The sequence below is a fragment of the Chenopodium album genome, chromosome 21, assembly GCF_948465745.1.
Source record: "Chenopodium album chromosome 21, dcCheAlbu1.1, whole genome shotgun sequence".
Taxonomy (NCBI): Eukaryota; Viridiplantae; Streptophyta; class Magnoliopsida; order Caryophyllales; family Amaranthaceae; genus Chenopodium; species Chenopodium album.
The window spans coordinates 14,243,475-14,263,124 of NC_137854.1; the positions used below are offsets into that span (position 1 = coordinate 14,243,475).

Sequence of the window (19,650 nt, forward strand, 5' to 3'; positions counted from 1 at the left end):
AGATTTTACACTAAGATGAAATATATGTTGAATGGACAGACTAATTATGATAGACTTATTGATCCCTTGGACATCTGTGTGTGTGTGTGTGTGTGTGTGTGTGTGTGTGTGTAGAGGAGGGCTCCGGTGAGAATAGACCCATATGTGAGAAAACATACTTATATGAGAACTGATATTAATTTTAGAACATATAAGTAAAAATTTAGAACATATGAGTAAGAATTTAGAACATATGATAAAAATTCAGAACACATGAACTTCAGAATACATGATTTAAAATTTTGAACACGTGAGTTATAATTTAGAACTTCAACACTATTAATAATTTAGAACATTTGATTTTGGATTTACAACGTATGCTTTAAAATTTGATTTAAAATTTAGAAAATTTGAATTTAGAACATCTGATTTAAGATTTAGAACATGTGAAAAATTAAGAGCACCATATTTCAAATTTAGAACATATGAGTAACATTTAGAACATATGAGTGAAAGTTTGGAACATACTAGTAATATTTTATAACATAGGATTGAAAAATTTAGAACATACGAAGTATAAGTTAAAATTTAGAACAAATAATTTAAGATTTAGAACATGTGAGTAATGATTTAAAACATTTGATTTAACTCATTTTAGATTTAGAACACGTATATTAAAATTTAGAATCTGATTTAAAATTTATAACATATGAGTAAGAATTTAGAACATGATAGTGTTCTCACATATGAAAGATTTCTCACATAAAGGAGGAATTCTCCCAAATTCATGAAAAAACCCTAAAAACCCCTCCACCCCCACGGAAAACAGTCAGCCACCCTCTCCCCACCCTCGAAACCCTCGCCCGAGGGTTACGAGGGTAGGTGGAGGGGTGGCCGACTATTTTCCTTGGAGGTGGAGGGGTTTTTAGGGTTTTTTCGTTGGTGGGGGATATTTTTTGGGAAAGAAGATGGGTTTTTGGGGAGAGAGGGAGGCGGTAAGGGGATGGGGAGGGGCGACGAGGGGTGGTTTTTCATTCCATTCCAATTGTTCATTCCATTCCCTTTATCTTGTGTGAACCAAACGACCCCTTAGTAGTTTATTCATCTTTGTTCTTAATTATGTGTTTCTAGTTTTATTTTCTAAGGTTAGGTTGAAACCTAACCATGATTAATACTTGATATATTCTTTTAAATTCTCAATTAATTGTTATATTGTTCATGCTTAATTGATTGTCTTATGCCAATACTAGATTAGAGATAATTGGTATTGTTATTATTCCTTTGTTTTAATCGCAACGAGAGTTGGCTTTTAACGGATTTGAATAGATCAATTAAGGGTTTGAAGTTCATCATGAAAATTGTTGAATGGATGATTAGGAAGTTGGAGTAATGTGCTTAATGTCTCTAGTTTGCATGATTCCATGAAAATAGGCTTGATTGTGATTAGAGAAGCCATTGATAACTCAAGAAAGACCTTTGATATTATCTAGGGATTACTTTTCCTTGTGAACATATAATTAATTGGTTGGGGTAAGAATTTGTCTTGTAATTCGTATTGATTATGCTAGTGGTGATACTTAATTCTAGCTAGATGTTTTTATTATTTGATTTTCTTGATTTAGTAGTATAATATTTTCAACCCCTATTTTGATTGACTCGACTAGTTTTAATTCATAGTTTTCCAATATTGATACTACCTTTTCTGTGGGTTCGACCCTGACTTACCCTACTACGTAATTAGGAGGTTTAGTTATGTATTATTTTTGTTAGGTGTACGACCGCCTATCACGCCCGCCACCCACTTCGTATTCGTCCCATACCCACTCTATATATATTTAAGAATAAATGTATATATTTTTATACTATTTTATATTAAAAAATTAAGCAAATTAAAGTAGTAAATTAAATGTAATAATACTCCGTACTTTGTAATAGACTTATACAATAGATAAAAAAAATGTAATATTAACTACATTATGTAGCATTATTGTTGTACATGGGAGGTGGGATTAAGGGTCTGTTCTCTTACGTTGAAATTCAGTTCATTTCAGTTTAGTTCAGCTTAGTTCAGTTCAGCTCAGCTCAATTCAGTTCAGTTCAGCTCCTAATTTCCTTCTCTTATAAAATATTTATATCAGTTCAGTTCAGTTCAGCTGAGTTAAGTCAATGAGAACAGGCCACAAGTGCGTCTTAGATGGAGATTAAGTGGGTATAAATATCCAAGTGGAGGTGGGGCAAAGATGGTTTTGGAATTGTACTTGTCGGGGCAGAGGATGAGGATGAATTTTGAATCCTCTATAGAATTGGAGATGAGAAAGTTAAGCAAAATTGAGAATGAAACATCCGCCTTGCCTTGCCTTACCTCGCCTCGTCCCACCCCACCCCACTTGTAGTACTTGTTATTTTGTACATTCGGAACTTGTAACATTTAAAGAGAGGTCACATTTCCCACGAAGACGAAGTATAATTTTACAGAAAACTCCTCAGTATTTTTCCAATAACAAATGCATGCTCACTTTCATTATACTTTCCAAATTCCAATAACGAATGCATGCATCCCTTCATTTTCAACTTCCCAAATACAGAAAAACAGAGTCCAAATATGACCAAACCTCACACTACACATTTATCTCATGCTATCTTCCTATTAAACTTCAATCCCTTTTTTCATCGTAAAATCCCCAATTTAATCATACGCCCTAATATCTCCGATCAACAATGTCGATATACAAACTAGCTGTGATCATCAAAAACCCTTTAAACGAGGAGGAATTCCTGGTTGTCAAGCAAATTAGGCCCCGTAAATTCGGAATTGAAGAGTATGATTCTTACATTGATTCTGATCTTTGGGATTTTCCTTCTGTTCAATTGAAATTGTTACAAGGTGAATCGGAAATTCAAGTTGAAGGTGCTGAATTATGCTCTGCTAAACTTGATTTGAAGAAATTTGACCTGGGTTTGGCTTTAAACCAGGTATAATTGATATTTTTTTATTTTTTTATTTTGATATAAGTATAGTTGATCATTTTTATGGAAATTGTTGATTTATTAATTTATTTTTGTAGGTTGAATTTTGGGTGAAATGAAATGGTTAATTTTTACGAGTGGTTTGTGTTATTAGGTTTCAGAGCAGGTTGGAATTGAGAGATTGAATGAAGGGCAGTGGAAGTTCTGGAAATTTGTGGAAGAGCCTGAATTTGGACCGGCACCTCCGATTCATACGGTTTTTATCACTGCCTACTATGGTTTTGACGATAAAAGTAGTGATGGTGATTCCTTAACTTTTTTTTTGGTTGGAATATAATTACTTGTATAACATTTGTGGTTAGAGGTAAATCAATGCCTTGGTCCGAAATAAATAGTTATATCGATTTTACGATTTGAACTAGCAACGTGACAACTAAATTTGCATGTTGAGACTTGAGAGTAATTGTATATGTATTGCAAAGTACGGAAAAAGTGAGCAGGACAAATAAAATGTGGATGTAGTATTGTTCATCATCCTTATATGGTTTCTTTGAAAAGTAAAAAAAGCATAAATTATGGGTATATTATCATTTCATGGCCAACTTGATATAATAATAAAGCATTTTTGTTATATTTGCAGCTCTTGTAACCTTTTATTTATTTATTTTAATTTATTTATTGAGTATATCTTCATGCAGCGGCATGCCAGTGGATTTCTTGGTCTAATTGCTCCAAATGGCTCTCCGAGGTAACACCGGATAGTTATCGTATGGGGCCCTTGGTGGTTCATGGTTTTCCGCATGATTCTAAACACTCTAAGTGGGATGTTCCGCGTTATTTGAATTACCAGGTTGAATCTATTTTATACTAGAATTTGTTTTGTTGTTTATTTGTTTTGATGCAGCAGTTATGTTTTTAGCTATGCTTTCTTTTATTGAGGGATAAAGCTACAAAGAGATATGCAACTCATGCACGTATTTGATCATTTAGTCTGAATTTGTGTTGGTTCTTTAAACCATGAGCTCTCTTATTGTGGCTGATTTCAATTGATGTTGTAAACCTGTAGAAATCATTCTCTAATGAGGTTTTGTGAATTACTTTTGTCTCTTTTACAGGAATATCCTCTGGGTGTCAGACTTGTACCGATGAGAAGTAGAACTGGCAGGCCTTTCTCCACTACGAACTTGGTAGTCATTGCCCCACAGATTGTTGCCAATAGTGAAAGCGATAACAATTTTATTGCTCATGGAGATGCACTACTAATAGATCCAGGATGCAGAGTTCAGTCCCATCAGGAGGTATACTTTTAGCCAACCCAGCATTAGAACTTAATTCTGAAAAAACTTTCATCAATTCACTGCACATATGCCAAAACGGTATTTTCCTTGTAGATATATAGCATAAAATGAAGCCCACTCTTGTAAAGTGTGTGGAACTTTATACTAGAAGTCTAGAAGCAATTGTGTGATATGTATGAATGTGTATAACATGCATTTTGAGAGTTGGGGGATAATTTTCATAAGCTTATATATTCTATACTGCTATGAGAGTATAATTTTTGGTTGGAGGTAGTGTTCGTAAGCTCAGGGATTGTTGACATTGTTGGGGATGTCAAGTGCTTGATAGGAAAGTTCACATTACCTTCTTCTGTTGTCGATATCTTCTCTGAAAATTACTGAATGCTGTCATTAGTTGTATATAAGTATTTCTGTTTGTATCTTTGCAGTGTATTTGTCATTTTTAGAAATTGAAGTAATTAAAATCTTAGGGTGATGGAATTGGTGAAAGAGCTGATGAATTTAATATTTTTAATTAATCTATAGACCTGCAGGGTAGTTCTTTCCATAAATAGAAATCATCCATCAACACCACCAGTGGAAGATAATCAGAAATCATCAGAGTAAATAAGGAAAACTATTATGTATCCATGCATTAAGAAAACTGTTATGTATATATGCATTAAGTTTAAGGAAAGATCCAGTATGCTAACTCTCATTTTCACAGAATCTGTTTTTGGGGGCTGTGATGGAGCTCCTTTTTTTTTTTTTTTTTTTTTATTAAAAAAAAACCCTGATATTGTCAACTAGGCTACTTTGATAGCTTCTCAATAATTGCAAGGCTTTGAAAATAAGCTTACTAGAAGAGGTTTATGAGATATATCATGCCTCTCTGTTGCTTCACAGTTTTAAGGGGTAGCTATTTCTCCATCCCTATAATATTTGTAAAGTTGGTTGAGATCTATCTGTTTCTCTTCCTATTAGAACATGAGATATCAAAGGTTTTAGTCACATCTGGTGGAAGACTAACATCTTCACCCGCCACAAATAAAAAAGGGAACATGTACAATGGCAGTAAGGCTTGTATTAGTTGTATGGTCTTATAGGATGTCAAATATCTTATTTATTCGTGAAGTTATTGACTTCATTTTTTGTCTAATTTTTCACATCAAGGATCTTCCTTACTATTATCGGCACTTCGGCAGTGGTTGAAACTCTAGGTGTTTTCAACTTGATGCATGAGGGTAAATTTTGCTGTGAAGATCCTTGACTTTCTGTCAAGAAATGTCAATAATTAGAATTGTAACTCTATTACTTTGAAGTTTGAACATATAGATCTAAGTTGTCAAAATATTACCATATAGGTTGTAGGGCCTTGGACAATCACTATTCTCTGTTGCTATCCAAACTGAAAACATCTGACCTTTGAGATGTTTGATGCAACTTTTGAAGGAGGTGAGGGCATAAAACCTCTGTTTAAAGGCTTTTAATTTCAACTTACGTGTTCTCACTCCTATCTGCTCAATATAAATATTATTTCATTATAATATACAATATCAAGTCAATCTGCAGTTCCTTTTAATAGATGACCTGTCTTAGATGGATCTTTATATTTATCTGTACAATATGGCTCAATTGTTTAGCTTTAGAAATGACAAGAATGATGTACGTAGTATATCTTTTTCCTACTGTCATATTATACTCATAAATGTCTCATTGTTTTTATCAGCTTGCGGATATTATTGCATCTTTACCAAGAAAGTTGATCGTGTTTGTTACACATCATCATGCTGATCATGTGGATGGTAAGTCATTTTAAATGTTTTTCATAATTTTATTTCCAGTAATGTTGGTTCTGATAGGAGAAAATTATTTTGAGTTGCCATACCTGGCCATCGTTGATGAAACTCATGAAAGAGCTATTGCAATTTGCAAGTGACCTACATTCTTGATTGGTTGAGATATAATGTTGATCCAATATCAAAACCTGTTTTGTTTCCTGTTCCTTGGCCTTGTTTGTTGTCTTTACTGAGCTGCAACCGTAATATTATTGGTGCAGTGGCCATTATTGCTACTCCGCTTAGCAGTTCTCTTGGCTAGCATATGAGTCACATAAGTTATTTAATTCATCGTGTGCTCTGAATGTGCTATAGTGGCAATTGATTTATTTTTCTGGCACCTCTTTTTGTGAATCGTGCATGCTTTTTATACTGTTTTTCTGTGGCATAGTTTCTCCAGTCAGAGCTTTTTTTCCAGTGACTTTTTTAATGTCATTATCTCACTGCAGACAAGGTTTGTTGAGGTTCAAATGTGTTTCAGTATATCTCTAAGGCCGTGTCCAACATGTCTGCAGCAAAGAATTTCTTGAAAGCTGCAGTGATCTGCAAATCATGTCTCTTGCATTTGACTTACTGATTTTGTGGATTTGTTCAGGTTTGTCAGCTATTCAAAAATGCAACCCTGATGCAATTTTATTGGCTCACAAATACACAATGCATCGTATTGTAAAAGGTATTCTTCTATACCCAAGTCGAGGTTTCATAAATGAATGACTATGTATAGTACTATAGTTGTATCAAACCTGAATTGGTCTACTATCTCCAGTTTGATTTTTTGGCTTAGACCAAAAGTTTTGGATGTGGCATTGGTGATTATTGGTAAACGAGGGAATTTATGATGTTTCTTGAACTTATATGAAGGGTAGATCTTAAGCTTGGTTTTGGGAAGGTATATGATAGGGAAACCCACAGTTCTAGGAGCAGGCTATAGGGTGTTAAGGGTTTGAATTAGGTGGAGGAAGTGGATCTAGGGCATTGTTTGAAAAGGCTTAAAGTGCATTAAGCTGATAGGGGCCTCAACCTAGGCACAAAGCACAAGCATGAAGTGTGCTCATCATCAAAGTGTGGCACAATTCTTTTAAAAAAATATCTGAGTGTAAAAACAGTTGCAGATATAAAGTTAATGCTAGCTCTACACAGCTTTGTGCTTATGTGTTCATTGAAAACATATCACCTAGGCCTTTCTAAGATTTTGGGCATCAGCACCTTGGGCGTCAGCACAGCTTTTTCAAATACTGATCTGGAGGGGCTTGTTGTAAGCTGCTTATATTGGGGCCACAAGGGGTTTGTAGTAAGTTGATCTTCTCTTCAGAGATTTGCAGTGAAAGGGGTTTCAGTTTCTCATTCACAATGGATAGTATTGTGTGTGTCTAAGCTTATCGTGCTGGCTGTAAGAATGTGCTTAATGCAATTCAGGTGTATGTATCAGTTAGTTTCTGGCTTTAAGATCATTATAGAAAAGTACTTAAGAGGGATTGATTTGGACCTGTTTTCTCTTGCTCCTGCAACATCATTTCAGAGCTTAGCTGGAACGACAGATCTACTCCATGAAGGGATTAGGAAAAAATCTTGCTTTGAACTGTCTTGTCATTGCTCTCTGAACATGAGTCCTATAAAGTAGCCAAGAATCCAAATTGACTATGTGATTTTGTGCCTCCAGAGTCCAGATGTCCATAGTCAAGACAGAAAGCTTTCATTGTACCATAATAAAAGGGGACTGACTTCTGCATCCTTTCACTTCAAATAGGTAGGACCCAAAAGAAGTGGCAAGCTCACAGTATGTTAATAGGAGGCATCCTATCTCACCATTCTCAAAACACATAACATGTATCAGGAGAAATATACATATTCTGAATCTGCATAGGAGACTGACTGTGAGCTATATAAAGCTTCATGGAGTGCAAGACCTTTCAATTCCTATGTTAATGATACATTAGTATTGTTCTACGAGGTGCACTGACTGTTACATGGGGCTTCCACATTTTGGGATTTGGACTTTTGGGTTGGTACATATTTGCAGGTTTTTACACTCCTACAGCTCTACATCTTAATAGTGCTGTTTTCTAGATTCAAGATCAAGCCCATATAAAATTAAGAATATCCATATTAATGATTGAGCTTATTTGTTAGTTATTTAATCATGCATTCCAGGTTTCAAAAAAATAAAATAAAACTAATCATGTATTCCAAATTTAAGATAAGTGTATGATTGAAGTAAATAAAACAAACGATTAGTGCTAAGAACTTCTAAGTAATGATAGTGGAATACAATTTGCTGGACCATCATAAATCCATTCACTATATTTTGGCTTCGCCAGTTCACATAGCTCTCTGAAAGTTATTATCTCAAAGAGGTGCATCTATATTTTGGGTCTAAGCAAATGTTAATTCGTTAGTAACTAACTATTTACTTTCATGGAGATCAAAAGTGTTATAACAACTTTGTTTGACTGCAGATGACTGGTCTCTTGGGTATACATCAGTTGCAGGTGGGGAAGAAATAAATGTTGGGGGCCAGCGACTTCAAGTCATTTCAGCCCCGGTATAGTATAGGCTAACTAACACATCCTTACATTATTGGATTTTCTGTCTAAGATTATATTTAGTTTCTTTTAATAAAATATCTCTCACCAGAACCTGAGTGTCACTAAAGGAGAAATTCATGGACACTCCTTGAATCTTTTTTCTATACTACTCAGGATTATTTTTGGTATACTCTTAGTAACCTGTGTGGCTGGCCTCCTACAAATTGTCCTATGCATTGCTGTTTTATTGGACTTTGTTATGTTCAAAGCTTCATTATTCAAATAAATTATAGGCTTATGACTCTCTTCTACTCAATGAGACTTATGGAATGAGAAATTTATGTAGAGCAATTAAATTTACCCATAGGTGCGTGGAAAAGAAAAAGTGTTTATGATTTATTGGATATAATTTATTTTATTTTTTATGCTATCTGTATTTTTTGCACTATAGTTGTTTATATGCATTCTTCTAGTCCTTATGGAGGATGATATTTTCCAAGTTTGATAGTTTTAAGTCTTTCAATAACAGGGCCACACGGATGGTCATATGGCTTTGCTCCATATCAATACTCATACACTGATTGTTGGTGACCATTGTGTTGGGTAAGGTCCTCTTAAAGTAGATACATATAGAAATATTGTTCTATGATCTCTTTACATATAGGTACTAAGCAGAGCTAAATAAATTCTGTGTGAAATCTTTTCTATTCAATTTAATTTCATTTTTGATGAAGAATTTATGTGCTAAAATATTCATATCTTGGTACTCCGTACTTGGTAGTCACATGTTCAATGTTTTCCTTGAAATATAGAGACTATATTCACATGATCTCTGTTCTAAAATTGTTGGACGGAGAATATGCTTCTTCATGTTTATCTAAGTCAGTGCACTTGCTTCTGCAAAATCCTCCAGCTTGTATAGTTCAAACTAGCAAGGAATGTTGTAAATTTAGTTTCTAGCACTCTTGAAAAGAGATACATTCATAGTTTCTATGATTAATTTGTGGAAACTTTTTTTGATAGTACAGGAAAAAAGAAAGATTTTTCTTAAAATGATCATAGGTGCATCTTGTTATATTCTGTTATTATGCTTGAACCATTGATGTATTAAGTAATTTATTGATTAACTGATGTTGCAGGCAAGGTAGTGCGGTTCTAGATGCTTTTTCTGGTGGAAATATGGGAGTAAGCTGATTGTGTATTTTTACCCAATTTTTTTCGTCGTACTTTTTTTTGGATCATTTTATGTTATACACACCGTCCCATTATTTGTGCTGAGTATTCTGTCCATTTATAAAGAACCCTGAAACAATTGCCCCCGTTATAATTTTGAATGAAATAAAGATAATTGGAAAATAAATTTATCAGGCTTGAACTCAACTAGCAGGAACTAATTATGGGAGTAGCTAATTTTTTCTTTTTTCCATGCTTCCCTACATTGAATTGCAGGAAGAGATTGTTCATCTTGAAAGGCTACAGCTACTATACTTTGATCTCATCACCTCAACAATGCTTATTTTTCTTGCAGGCATACTTTAATACGACATACAAATTCTTGGAGCTTTCTCCAAATGCTTTGATTCCTATGCACGGGAGAGTCAATTTGTGGCCAAAACACATGCTTTGTCGATATCTCAAGTATGAACTGCATTTAATGATTCTCTTCTTTCACTGTTTCACATATAAAGCATTTACCATATTTTTTGTTAGATGAGATATTGCCCTGGCAATTTATGTGTGTAATTTTCTTTGTCACGGTTTGTTCATAGTTGTGTGTGATATTCTATATATCTGGCCTCATATGTCTTGTATAGTTTATATTCTCAGGTCACAGCAGCTTGTGGATGTAATATTGTGGTAATTAACTGAAACTGTAGTCATAAAATATCTTACAATGCATAGTCTGATTTCAGGAATCGCAGAGATAGAGAATCTTCAATCTTGAATGCCATAGAAAATGGCAGTACTACTTTATTTGACATAGTTTCCACTCTATACAAAGATATCGATCGTGCCCTGTGGTATATTGCTGCATCTAACGTGAGGCTCCATGTTGAGCATTTAGCTCAACAACACAAGTTGCCTGAGGTAATGTCCACAGTGCTATTTACTGCTGTCTATGCCAATCCAATGCTCATTTGTGTATTCATATTAATTCATTCTCATCATATAGATATAGCCCTAGAATGCATCTGGTCAATAGATGGTTTGCATTTGTATATCAAAGCAACACTACCCAATCCAATGAGGTTTTTGCCAAGATTGGGCCTGGTATTGGATGCTGTAAGATTTATGTGCTACTGCAACCCCAGAATAACGGCAATAAATTCATGCCATAGATTGTTGATTTCATTTTAAGGTCAGGAAATGCTTATTTCATGCTATGAGGCACTAACCAATACCAAATTCACACATCACTCTTTTTACCTGTTCAACCGGTTAAAAAAAATTGAAACTATTTTGAGAAGGGTCACCTAATAGTTGGGATTATTCTAGATTAAAGTATTAAACTACAGATGGGATGTTAAAAGTTGGGATTATTCTTGTTAATTTTTCCTAAAAAAAATAATTGTAGTATGTAGTAGATGTTGCTTCACTTTTAGTGTCTTTATGTAAGGAGCAGAAAAGCTTGCCATTTTGCCAATAATTATCTCTTCAATCATGATAATTATATTATCATAAGATCTATAGGAAATTTGAGCATTTTTAAGACTAACGTGTACGTATCTTACTAATAAAGATTTTACTCTGAAAGAAAATTTGTTTGAGGACTGCAGGTCTTTTCCTTAGAAACTCACAGTGTTGCAGCATTTGGTGACGATTTGAGCAAATTATAATAAGAGATGCTGTTTTCTAGGCTCATTGACACCTCTTTAGGTTAGAAGCACTGCTCTAACGCTTCCTGAATTGTATGTCAATCTGTATAAAAGGGGAACTGTTTGCACACTGTTTCATCATATATGACGACTCTGATATTGTATGCGTAAATTGCTTACAAGTTTTCAGATTCTTTCTTTTAGACAATAAGTTTCATATTATTTTTAATGTAATTTTCTTCCTTTGATTATCCAAAGTTGTACAATTAATTTGGTTTCCTTGTTCCTCCTAGGGCATGCTCTTGTCAAAACTTCAACGGACTTATAGGTTACATTTTGCACTCAATTGGATCTGGGCATATACATGCAATTGGATTTCATCAAAGATTATGGAGATTAGACGACCTAAACTCATTGTTTCTGTAGTTCTTGCTTGCTTTGCTGCATTGTATATATGTATTGTGTGAGAACCATGCCTACTTTAAATCATTAGTTTAATTCCACAATGACTGTGGATCCTTGGTGAAATAATTGTCTAGCTGACAAGGTTAATAAAGCAATATAACCATATTATGTTTGCAGCTGTGATCTGATCATCTCTAGGCTACACTTCATAGTTATTGTGTATCTATCTTATTTTTGAACTTGTACGTACTGCTGTGTAATGCCCGTAAAAAATTAGACTTGCTGGGTAGTTTAGGTTAATCTTTTGTAAATTTGGCTGATGAGCGATACCATATTCAGTTCGGTTTTGTTTGGTTTGTTTATCTCATTGATGATGCGCTTCACAACTCCATTATTTTTTACAATTACTAATTTACGCATGCTTGCAAACGAGATATTGTCACACGTATAAAGTAATTTATGTGAGAGTAAAGTGGTGAGTCAACTAAAAGGGAAATGATATTGGCACACCCTAAATTAATTTTGGCACACCCCTTTGTGAGAGCATATTTTTCTATGCTCTTCTCACATAGGGGTGTGCCAAAATCAATTTAGGGTATGCCAAAATTAGTTTCCCAACTAAAATAATGTTCAAAAAAGTGTTTCGGGATTAGTATAACAATAACCTCTACTAATTAATGAAAAAAAAAAAAAAGAAAAGAAAATATCTGTGGTTGAGTCGTTAGATACAGAAGCTACACACGAGAAAGGTTCTCTGATTGCTTCCCCTTGTGTTTTTTCGCATTATTTTTAACGTGTGCTCTATCAGTTTTTAGTTCATTCATTGCGTGAAATTAATGTGTCTAATGTGATACGAAGTATTAATAACTTTTCTACTGTATTTTGGCACCTTTCATGCATGTCTATCTTTTTCTAAAAACGTGTATAGTCTTGCTAGTAATCTCCTCTTCCATCCTAAAACCACCCGAAAATTAACTTTGTTCATAGAGGAAATGGAACAACAAAAGGTGGATGTTTATGTGAAAGGCTCATGGCTGAGAAAAATGGTCAAGGAAAGCAGCTCTCGGTTTGCAGCCATTCAAGTTACCACCATCATAATCTTTACTGTTACGATTGCATTCTGTGTTATAGTCCTTGGGATCTTTGTCAATGGTCGCATCAGGAAATTCCTCGTTTCTGAAGACTTCATACCAATACAAAGCATGCCAGCTTCTGGCATCGAACTATCAGGTAATGGATTCGGAGGCTTTGGTGATTGGATAGCTCCGAGGGGGTTGTGGCACACAATGTCTGATCAGGAGCTCTTGTGGCGTGCTTCTATGGTACCTAGTATTAAGGATTATCCTTATAATAGGACGCCTAAGGTGGCGTTTATGTTCTTGGCCAGGAAGGCACTGCCACTAGCACCATTGTGGGAATTGTTCTTCAAGGGACATCAAGGCCTCTACTCAATATACCTCCACACATCATCCGAGTCCGTTGATGAGCCTGTTGAATCATCCGTGTTCTACCAGCGTAGAATACCTAGCAAGGTCTATATTTTTTACACCTAATTAGTTTCTCTTATTTGATGCACGTCTCATTGTTAGATGATGGTTCGTAGAATATCATTTATCTTTGTTCATTGAAAACATACGCTTCATAGTTTGTTAAAGACACCTAAGGTTTAAAAACATTCCTATTTCGTTTCTAGCTATTGCCTGATAACATATGCCAATTATGAAAAAAAAAAAAAAAAAAAATCAAGGAATGTCACAGTAATTATCTGCTGTTTATTATGGATTTATGGGTGATGAGGTATGAAATTTGTGTCAGAAAACAGTGAAGAAATTAAGTATGTCCTTCAATTCCCGTTTTCCATTCTTTTTTCTCACTTTTTTCTGTTGTAGATATCACTAAAAGCAATTTTGTCCAAACATAATACTGGTACAATAGCTTACAAAATTTATGCTAATTTGAATTTTATTGCTTCCTTCAAGCAATTCTTTTACGTATCATATACTACACGTTATTGGCATGTAACAAAATAACAATATCTTTTGCGGTTTCGTGCTGGCAGCCAGTGGAATGGGGAAGGGCAACCATGGTAGATGCAGAGAGAAGATTACTAGCTAATGCCCTGCTAGACTTCTCTAATGAAAGATTCATATTACTATCAGAATCCTGCATTCCTCTATTCAACTTCAGTGCTATTTACGACTATCTAATCAAGTCGAAGCACAGCTTTGTGGGATCTTTTGATGACCCTAGAAAGGTGGGACGAGGTAGATACAACAAGCATATGGCACCTGCTATACAGTTATCAGATTGGCGAAAAGGTAATCAGTGGTTTGAACTTAACCGAGACCTTGGCATTGCAGTTGTATCAGATCAGGCATTCTATCCTGTTCTTCGAGATCATTGCAGGCCTCCATGTTACATGGATGAGCACTACTTAGCTACCCTTGTGGTGAAAGTTGGTGAGGACTCGAATTCTAACAGAAGTATTACTTGGGTTGATTGGAGTAAGCCTGGTTCTCATCCCACGACGTTTGTTAGAAAGGATGTTTCTGAAAGGTTCTTGAGTCGAGTTAGAGATCAATCTGATTGTATATATAACAATGTGCCAGGCTCGTATTGTTTCCTCTTTGCAAGAAAATTTCATCCTAATACACTTGAACCATTGCTTAGGATAGCACCTGTTTTATTTGGGTTTAAACAATAAAAGTGTATGTAACTAGAATGATCTTCTCACCTCTCTTTGTATCTCCCTTTGAGATTTTTGTCTGATGGGAGACTAAATGTGACAAATACAAGAATGTTGTTCATAAATTATACTTCGTATTGAAAAGTTGAGAAATATCTGAATATTGCAACTTGTTTGTATTGTGATTCAAGGCAAGAAACCAAGTTGCTCGCAGTTGACACACCCACTATCTTTTTATAACAGATGCGTGCAATGGAACGATTTGGGAATTCACCCTCAAACACAAAATAAAATAAATAAAATTTTGACTTTTACCACCTTACAAAAACACAAAAATTGCTTTTACCACCTCCACATCCAAAATTTTTATTTTACCACCTCATAAAAAAAATAAAGATAGATTTTACCACCACAACCCAATTCCGGTGACGGAAAGTTGTTGTGGGCCCACACTAACGGCTATTTTTCCAAATTTACCCCAATTTTCCACGATTATCTTGTATAAATAATCCCGGTGTCACTTTTCATATAAAAAACCGTGAAATTAGGTTTTTTTTTTGTGAATTTCTTCCCAAATTTTTAAATTCGCTCTATCCTTTCAATCCTATCATCCAATTGTTCCAGATTTATGCTCATTTAACAACATCATTTGAGAGGGAAATTGGAAGAAGGTACGAAATTCAGTTCAATCACAAATATCATGAATTAGTATGTATATTTTCGCAATTCATCATGTCGTGATTATGTTCCAATTGTTATGTACGTATCATTGGAATTGTTGATATGACTTATGAATTGAGCCCCAATAATTTCATATTTTAAAAATTAGGGTTCATGTTAGTATCAACTAATTTGGGTTTTTAAATATTACAATCGGTTAATGTAATTAGGGTTTGGGAATGATAATTGTGTTCAATTACAAGTAATGTTGATGCTGGTGCTTGTCAATTGAAGCAGGACACAAGCTTTTGGTCCCCTCCACGTTAAAGATGACAAACTGTTCCTGAGTTAGTTGTTGCGAATTTGTGGTGCCAAATGAGAAAGCTGGTGATGAATTTTGAGACTTAGGGTTTTACTTTTATAGAAAATGAACGGAGAGAGGTAAGATTTTAGAAAATGAGAGGATAGAGGTAAGAATTCAAAAAATTAAATGGAGGAAGGTGAGAGACTGATGGTAAGATTTCAGAAAATTCAATAAGGAAAGTGAGAAAAGGAAGAGAGAGGGGGAAATCGGTTTTTTACCCTTGTGGAGGGAAATGAAAAATAGTGGGGCCCACATCAACTTTCGGTCACCGGAGTTGAATTGTGGTGGTAAAATCTATCCTTTTTTTTTTTTTTTTTTTTTTTTTTTTTTTTTTTGTTTTTTTATGAGGTGGTAAAATAAAACTTTTGGATGTGGAGGTGGTAAAAGAAATTTTTGTGTTTTGTGAGGTGGTAAAAGTCAAAATAACCATGTTTATGAGGAAATTAGATTTCTTCCCCTCAAAGAAAATTATTGTTATATTAAGTTCCTGCAAAATAAGACAACAACCCTCTTGATGATTTTTATTCTCACTCATTATCTTTTTAGTATGCCTAAACCCTCTTATAGATAGTGTTATCTGTAGGAATAGAGATCTTTATTCTTTTTGTAGAACTACTTTGTGTGGAAACATAATCCTTCCACTACGGGGCATTTCGAAGAATTTTCCAAGAATGTAAATATGTAAATTTTTTCTTTTCTTGTTTTCACTTTTGCTAGTAAAAAGTATTTGGGCATCAATAATTATTTGGTCATCATCATTGCCACTTGGGTGACCACTTTTAGTTTGTATATAACACCCATTGAACTTGCTACCCTCATGACTCATTTTATACCAGTGATTTGTGGCTTGCTCTACGGTTATTGGAGGACCTTCCCTTCTCCACTTGTTATAATACTCTACAAGTTTTTTTTTTCCAATAATCCACCTTACTTTTATTGGTGCCTTTAATTGAATCAGTTGTGAATTCTAACCAACTATTACATAAATCTTCATCCATGTATTGGGTCCATGAAAGCTTATATGTTGACTTACTAGTAGCTTGTGCATTTACCTTTTGTATATTATCACTTTGAGGAGTGTCAGATTCCATATATTTGAGACCTTTGGAGTGATGATTCTTGGTGCATGCTAGAGGCCCCTACACTTTCTCCTCTTGTAGCATCATGAACCATGCACATTAGATTCACTTGAAAGTGTGGAGGTTGAGGATAGTAGCTTGGCATGGTGTCTTGCAAATTAGACATTGTAGTATTGGGATAATAGTAGCCAAGGTGGTAGTGTGTTTGAGGGTAGGAATTTCAGAGGTGAAATTTCCACAGTTTGATGAATTTTCCAAACCAAAATATTGACTAAATGGATTATCCGTATCATCCACCTAAATTTACGAGGAACTAATTGTAGATATGAAAGTATTTTAAGATTATGTTTTTATGAAAACAATACTGGTTGTATTCTTAAGTTTTAAAAACTTATTTATAAATGCATTAGCTAATAATTCAAAGCTAAATATGGTTGCTAAATTAAATATTGTACGTTGGCTAAAATTTTGGCAAAATCTTATGTTGACAAAGTCAAGTTTGTTATTATAAAAAGTAATCAAAAAATTTAAATTTAAAAATTATCAAAATAAAATTCAATGAAAAATGAAACATATAGTACGAGTGAATGTAATTGTGTACAATCTATAATCTTGTAAACTATAGGAGTAATAGCATGTTTGTTTGTTGGGATAATTGATGGGATAAGGATTAAAAATCCCTCATGTCTCCCTCATATCCCATCATCCCTTGTTTGTTTGATGGGATATAAGTTATCCCATATAAAAGGGATGGGGACTAAATTGGGGCTTATCCCTCTATTTTTATAACAAGGGGGGCAAGTATAAGGTTTGAGGATAAAAATTAATAGATAAAAGATAATTTGCCCTTAATGAAGAGTGTTTCCCATAATAATGCTTATATCCATTGCAATTCCATAAATACAGCTATACTCTTAACAATACCCAAATTACTGTCCATGTCAGCATTTGGGAAAAAATTGGTATTTTCTTTTTTTAAAAATCACACAAAACTGCTATTTGAGTAAGCGGTTTTCCCCAATTGAAAACCGCCAACTGAGGTAGCGGTTTCCTCTTTAAGCTTTGAAAGAATGAAAAACTTTAAATTTGTAATCAATATTAGAAAGTGCAGAACCTGTAAATCCGTAATCAATATTCTCAAAAACTAAAAAAAATTCTACTGTAAATCTTGTAATGGATGAATTCAGAAGAACATAATGAAATTGAGCCAAGATTGATCGAGTATAAATCAAAATCAAACTAAATAAAACTAAGAAAAAAAATCTTAATAAATGTTGTTGGATCTACCGCATAAAACCAAAACAAAATTAGTTTCACTTTTACATTAACCTTGGTTAAGGCGGCGGCGGTAAAGACGGTAGAACTCCTGGTGGCGAAGGTGGAAGATGTGGCGGTGGCGAAGGTGGCAGATGCGGTGATTTTGAGCGTCGAGTCTTCAGAATTGATTGAAAAATCAAGATTTTAGAGAGAAAGTTGCAAGATAATCCCATGAATTTATCCATGCCCAAAGAATTAGGCTTGAGAGAGAATTGCAAAATAATCCCATTATAGTACCCATAAAAAAAAAAGAATCAGTAAATCAAACTCTCAAAAATTTTGTTCGTCCAATCATCCTCAAATTTAATATGAAAATTCACCCACCTTGACATGGAGTAGAGGTGATCAACAATGGCCCGGCCCGCTAGCCCGCCCGAAAATAGGGCGGGTTTGGGCAAGCATAAAAACGCATTTTTAGTTAAAAAGCCCGAATTCGGCCCGAATAAACCCGTAAAGCCCGTTTTGGCCCGACAAGCCAGCTACTTTTTGCGGGTTTGGGCACGAGGAAGTGTTTTAAGGCCCGACCCGGCCCGATTTTGATCACCTCTAACATGGAGTATGAATGATGAAATTTAAAGAATGAATGAAAGAGGTTTGATTTTAATTTTTATGGTTGATCTAAGGTAATGGAGGAAACTGGAACCCAACTTTGATTTGAACGACATGGGAAGCGAGGAAAAAAGGCCTTTTAAAAAAATAAATCTAATTAAACTAATGACGTGGACGGTAGATTGCGAATTTGTAAAACAAAAGTAGAGGTATTCATGGAATTGCAATTCTTTTTATTTAGGGAAAGCACTCCTTAATGAAAGGGAAAGAAGAGGAGAGAGGAGAAAGTTTAGTAAGGATAGTTAAGTAAATTTGCTACTTATCCCAATTTAATTCATTCCCAACTCATTCCAAACAATAGATATCATAATTTTTATCCTTATCCCACCTAATAATTCCCTATCCGTATCCTATCTTCTTATCATCATTATCCCTATCCCTGTTGCCAAACGCCCCGTAAATGTCAGTCAATTTTTTTATAAAAAAGAAAAAAGTCTAACTAGCTATATGCTAGGATTAAGATTAGTCAACATCACCTACCTAGCTATATGCCAGTCGATAATGATGAAAATAATATTTTAAAATTTATTTGTAGAAAAAGATAAAAAATGATGTTGCATTATCTTTTATAGCAATTCCATACCACGTTTCATGAAAAACCAATCGTGTCCCCCACTCTTCAAGTTTTTAAAATAATTTATAAATGCTTAAAATTTCCAAGCAGTGTAGCTTAACTCAGCAGTATTCCTCACGAGAGCAGGTTTTTCAATAGTGCTCCAATGGTTCAGCAAAGCAGGTCTTTAAAAAACACCATTGGAGATGCTCTAAAAACCTACATCAATTACTCAATTAGGATACATTACTTGCTCCCCAACACTAAATAATCCTAGATTGATTATGTACCTAAAATCTATCTAGTTTTCTAGCTAATTACAAATCCCATCTAAGGAAAGCATAAAAGATAGTTTTAAATAAAAAATGAGTACATCATATCTTTAAACAAAACAAATCTTGTTAGTGTAGACACCCATTTGTGTCTCCCCAAAACCAAACCCAGTGATGAATACCTTTCACGTCAAAACATAATCGAATGAGGTAAAAGTGTGAAAAGTCAAGTGTTGCGGTTAGTTTTTATTAAAATCCTTCTTTCTGTTTTCGAAAACCATTTCTATTTTATGAAAACGTCCA

The 19,650-nt window shown here is 34.5% G+C and overlaps 2 protein-coding genes and 1 long non-coding RNA gene across 3 annotated transcripts; all 3 read left to right on the forward strand.

Annotated features, from left to right (window-relative positions):
* Window positions 1-2,597: 2,597 nt before the first annotated feature.
* LOC145600470 (uncharacterized) lies at window positions 2,598-9,802 on the forward strand. Its single transcript, XM_081656362.1, has 9 exons — window positions 2,598-2,952; window positions 3,101-3,248; window positions 3,645-3,796; window positions 4,062-4,244; window positions 5,953-6,028; window positions 6,657-6,734; window positions 8,518-8,603; window positions 9,116-9,189; window positions 9,726-9,802. Exons 1-9 carry the CDS (start codon window positions 2,698-2,700, stop codon window positions 9,778-9,780), a joined length of 1,107 nt encoding a protein of 368 aa, XP_081512488.1. The 5' UTR covers window positions 2,598-2,697; the 3' UTR covers window positions 9,781-9,802.
* A 311-nt stretch (window positions 9,803-10,113) lies between these two features.
* On the forward strand, window positions 10,114-11,873 carry LOC145602825 (uncharacterized). The gene is made up of 4 exons (XR_014104624.1): window positions 10,114-10,224; window positions 10,500-10,674; window positions 11,364-11,463; window positions 11,696-11,873. It is a non-coding gene; the product is annotated as an uncharacterized LOC145602825 (long non-coding RNA).
* A 926-nt stretch (window positions 11,874-12,799) lies between these two features.
* Window positions 12,800-14,511, forward strand: LOC145600472 (glycosyltransferase BC10-like). Its single transcript, XM_081656363.1, has 2 exons — window positions 12,800-13,339; window positions 13,867-14,511. Exons 1-2 carry the CDS (start codon window positions 12,800-12,802, stop codon window positions 14,509-14,511), a joined length of 1,185 nt encoding a protein of 394 aa, XP_081512489.1.
* Window positions 14,512-19,650: the final 5,139 nt, after the last annotated feature.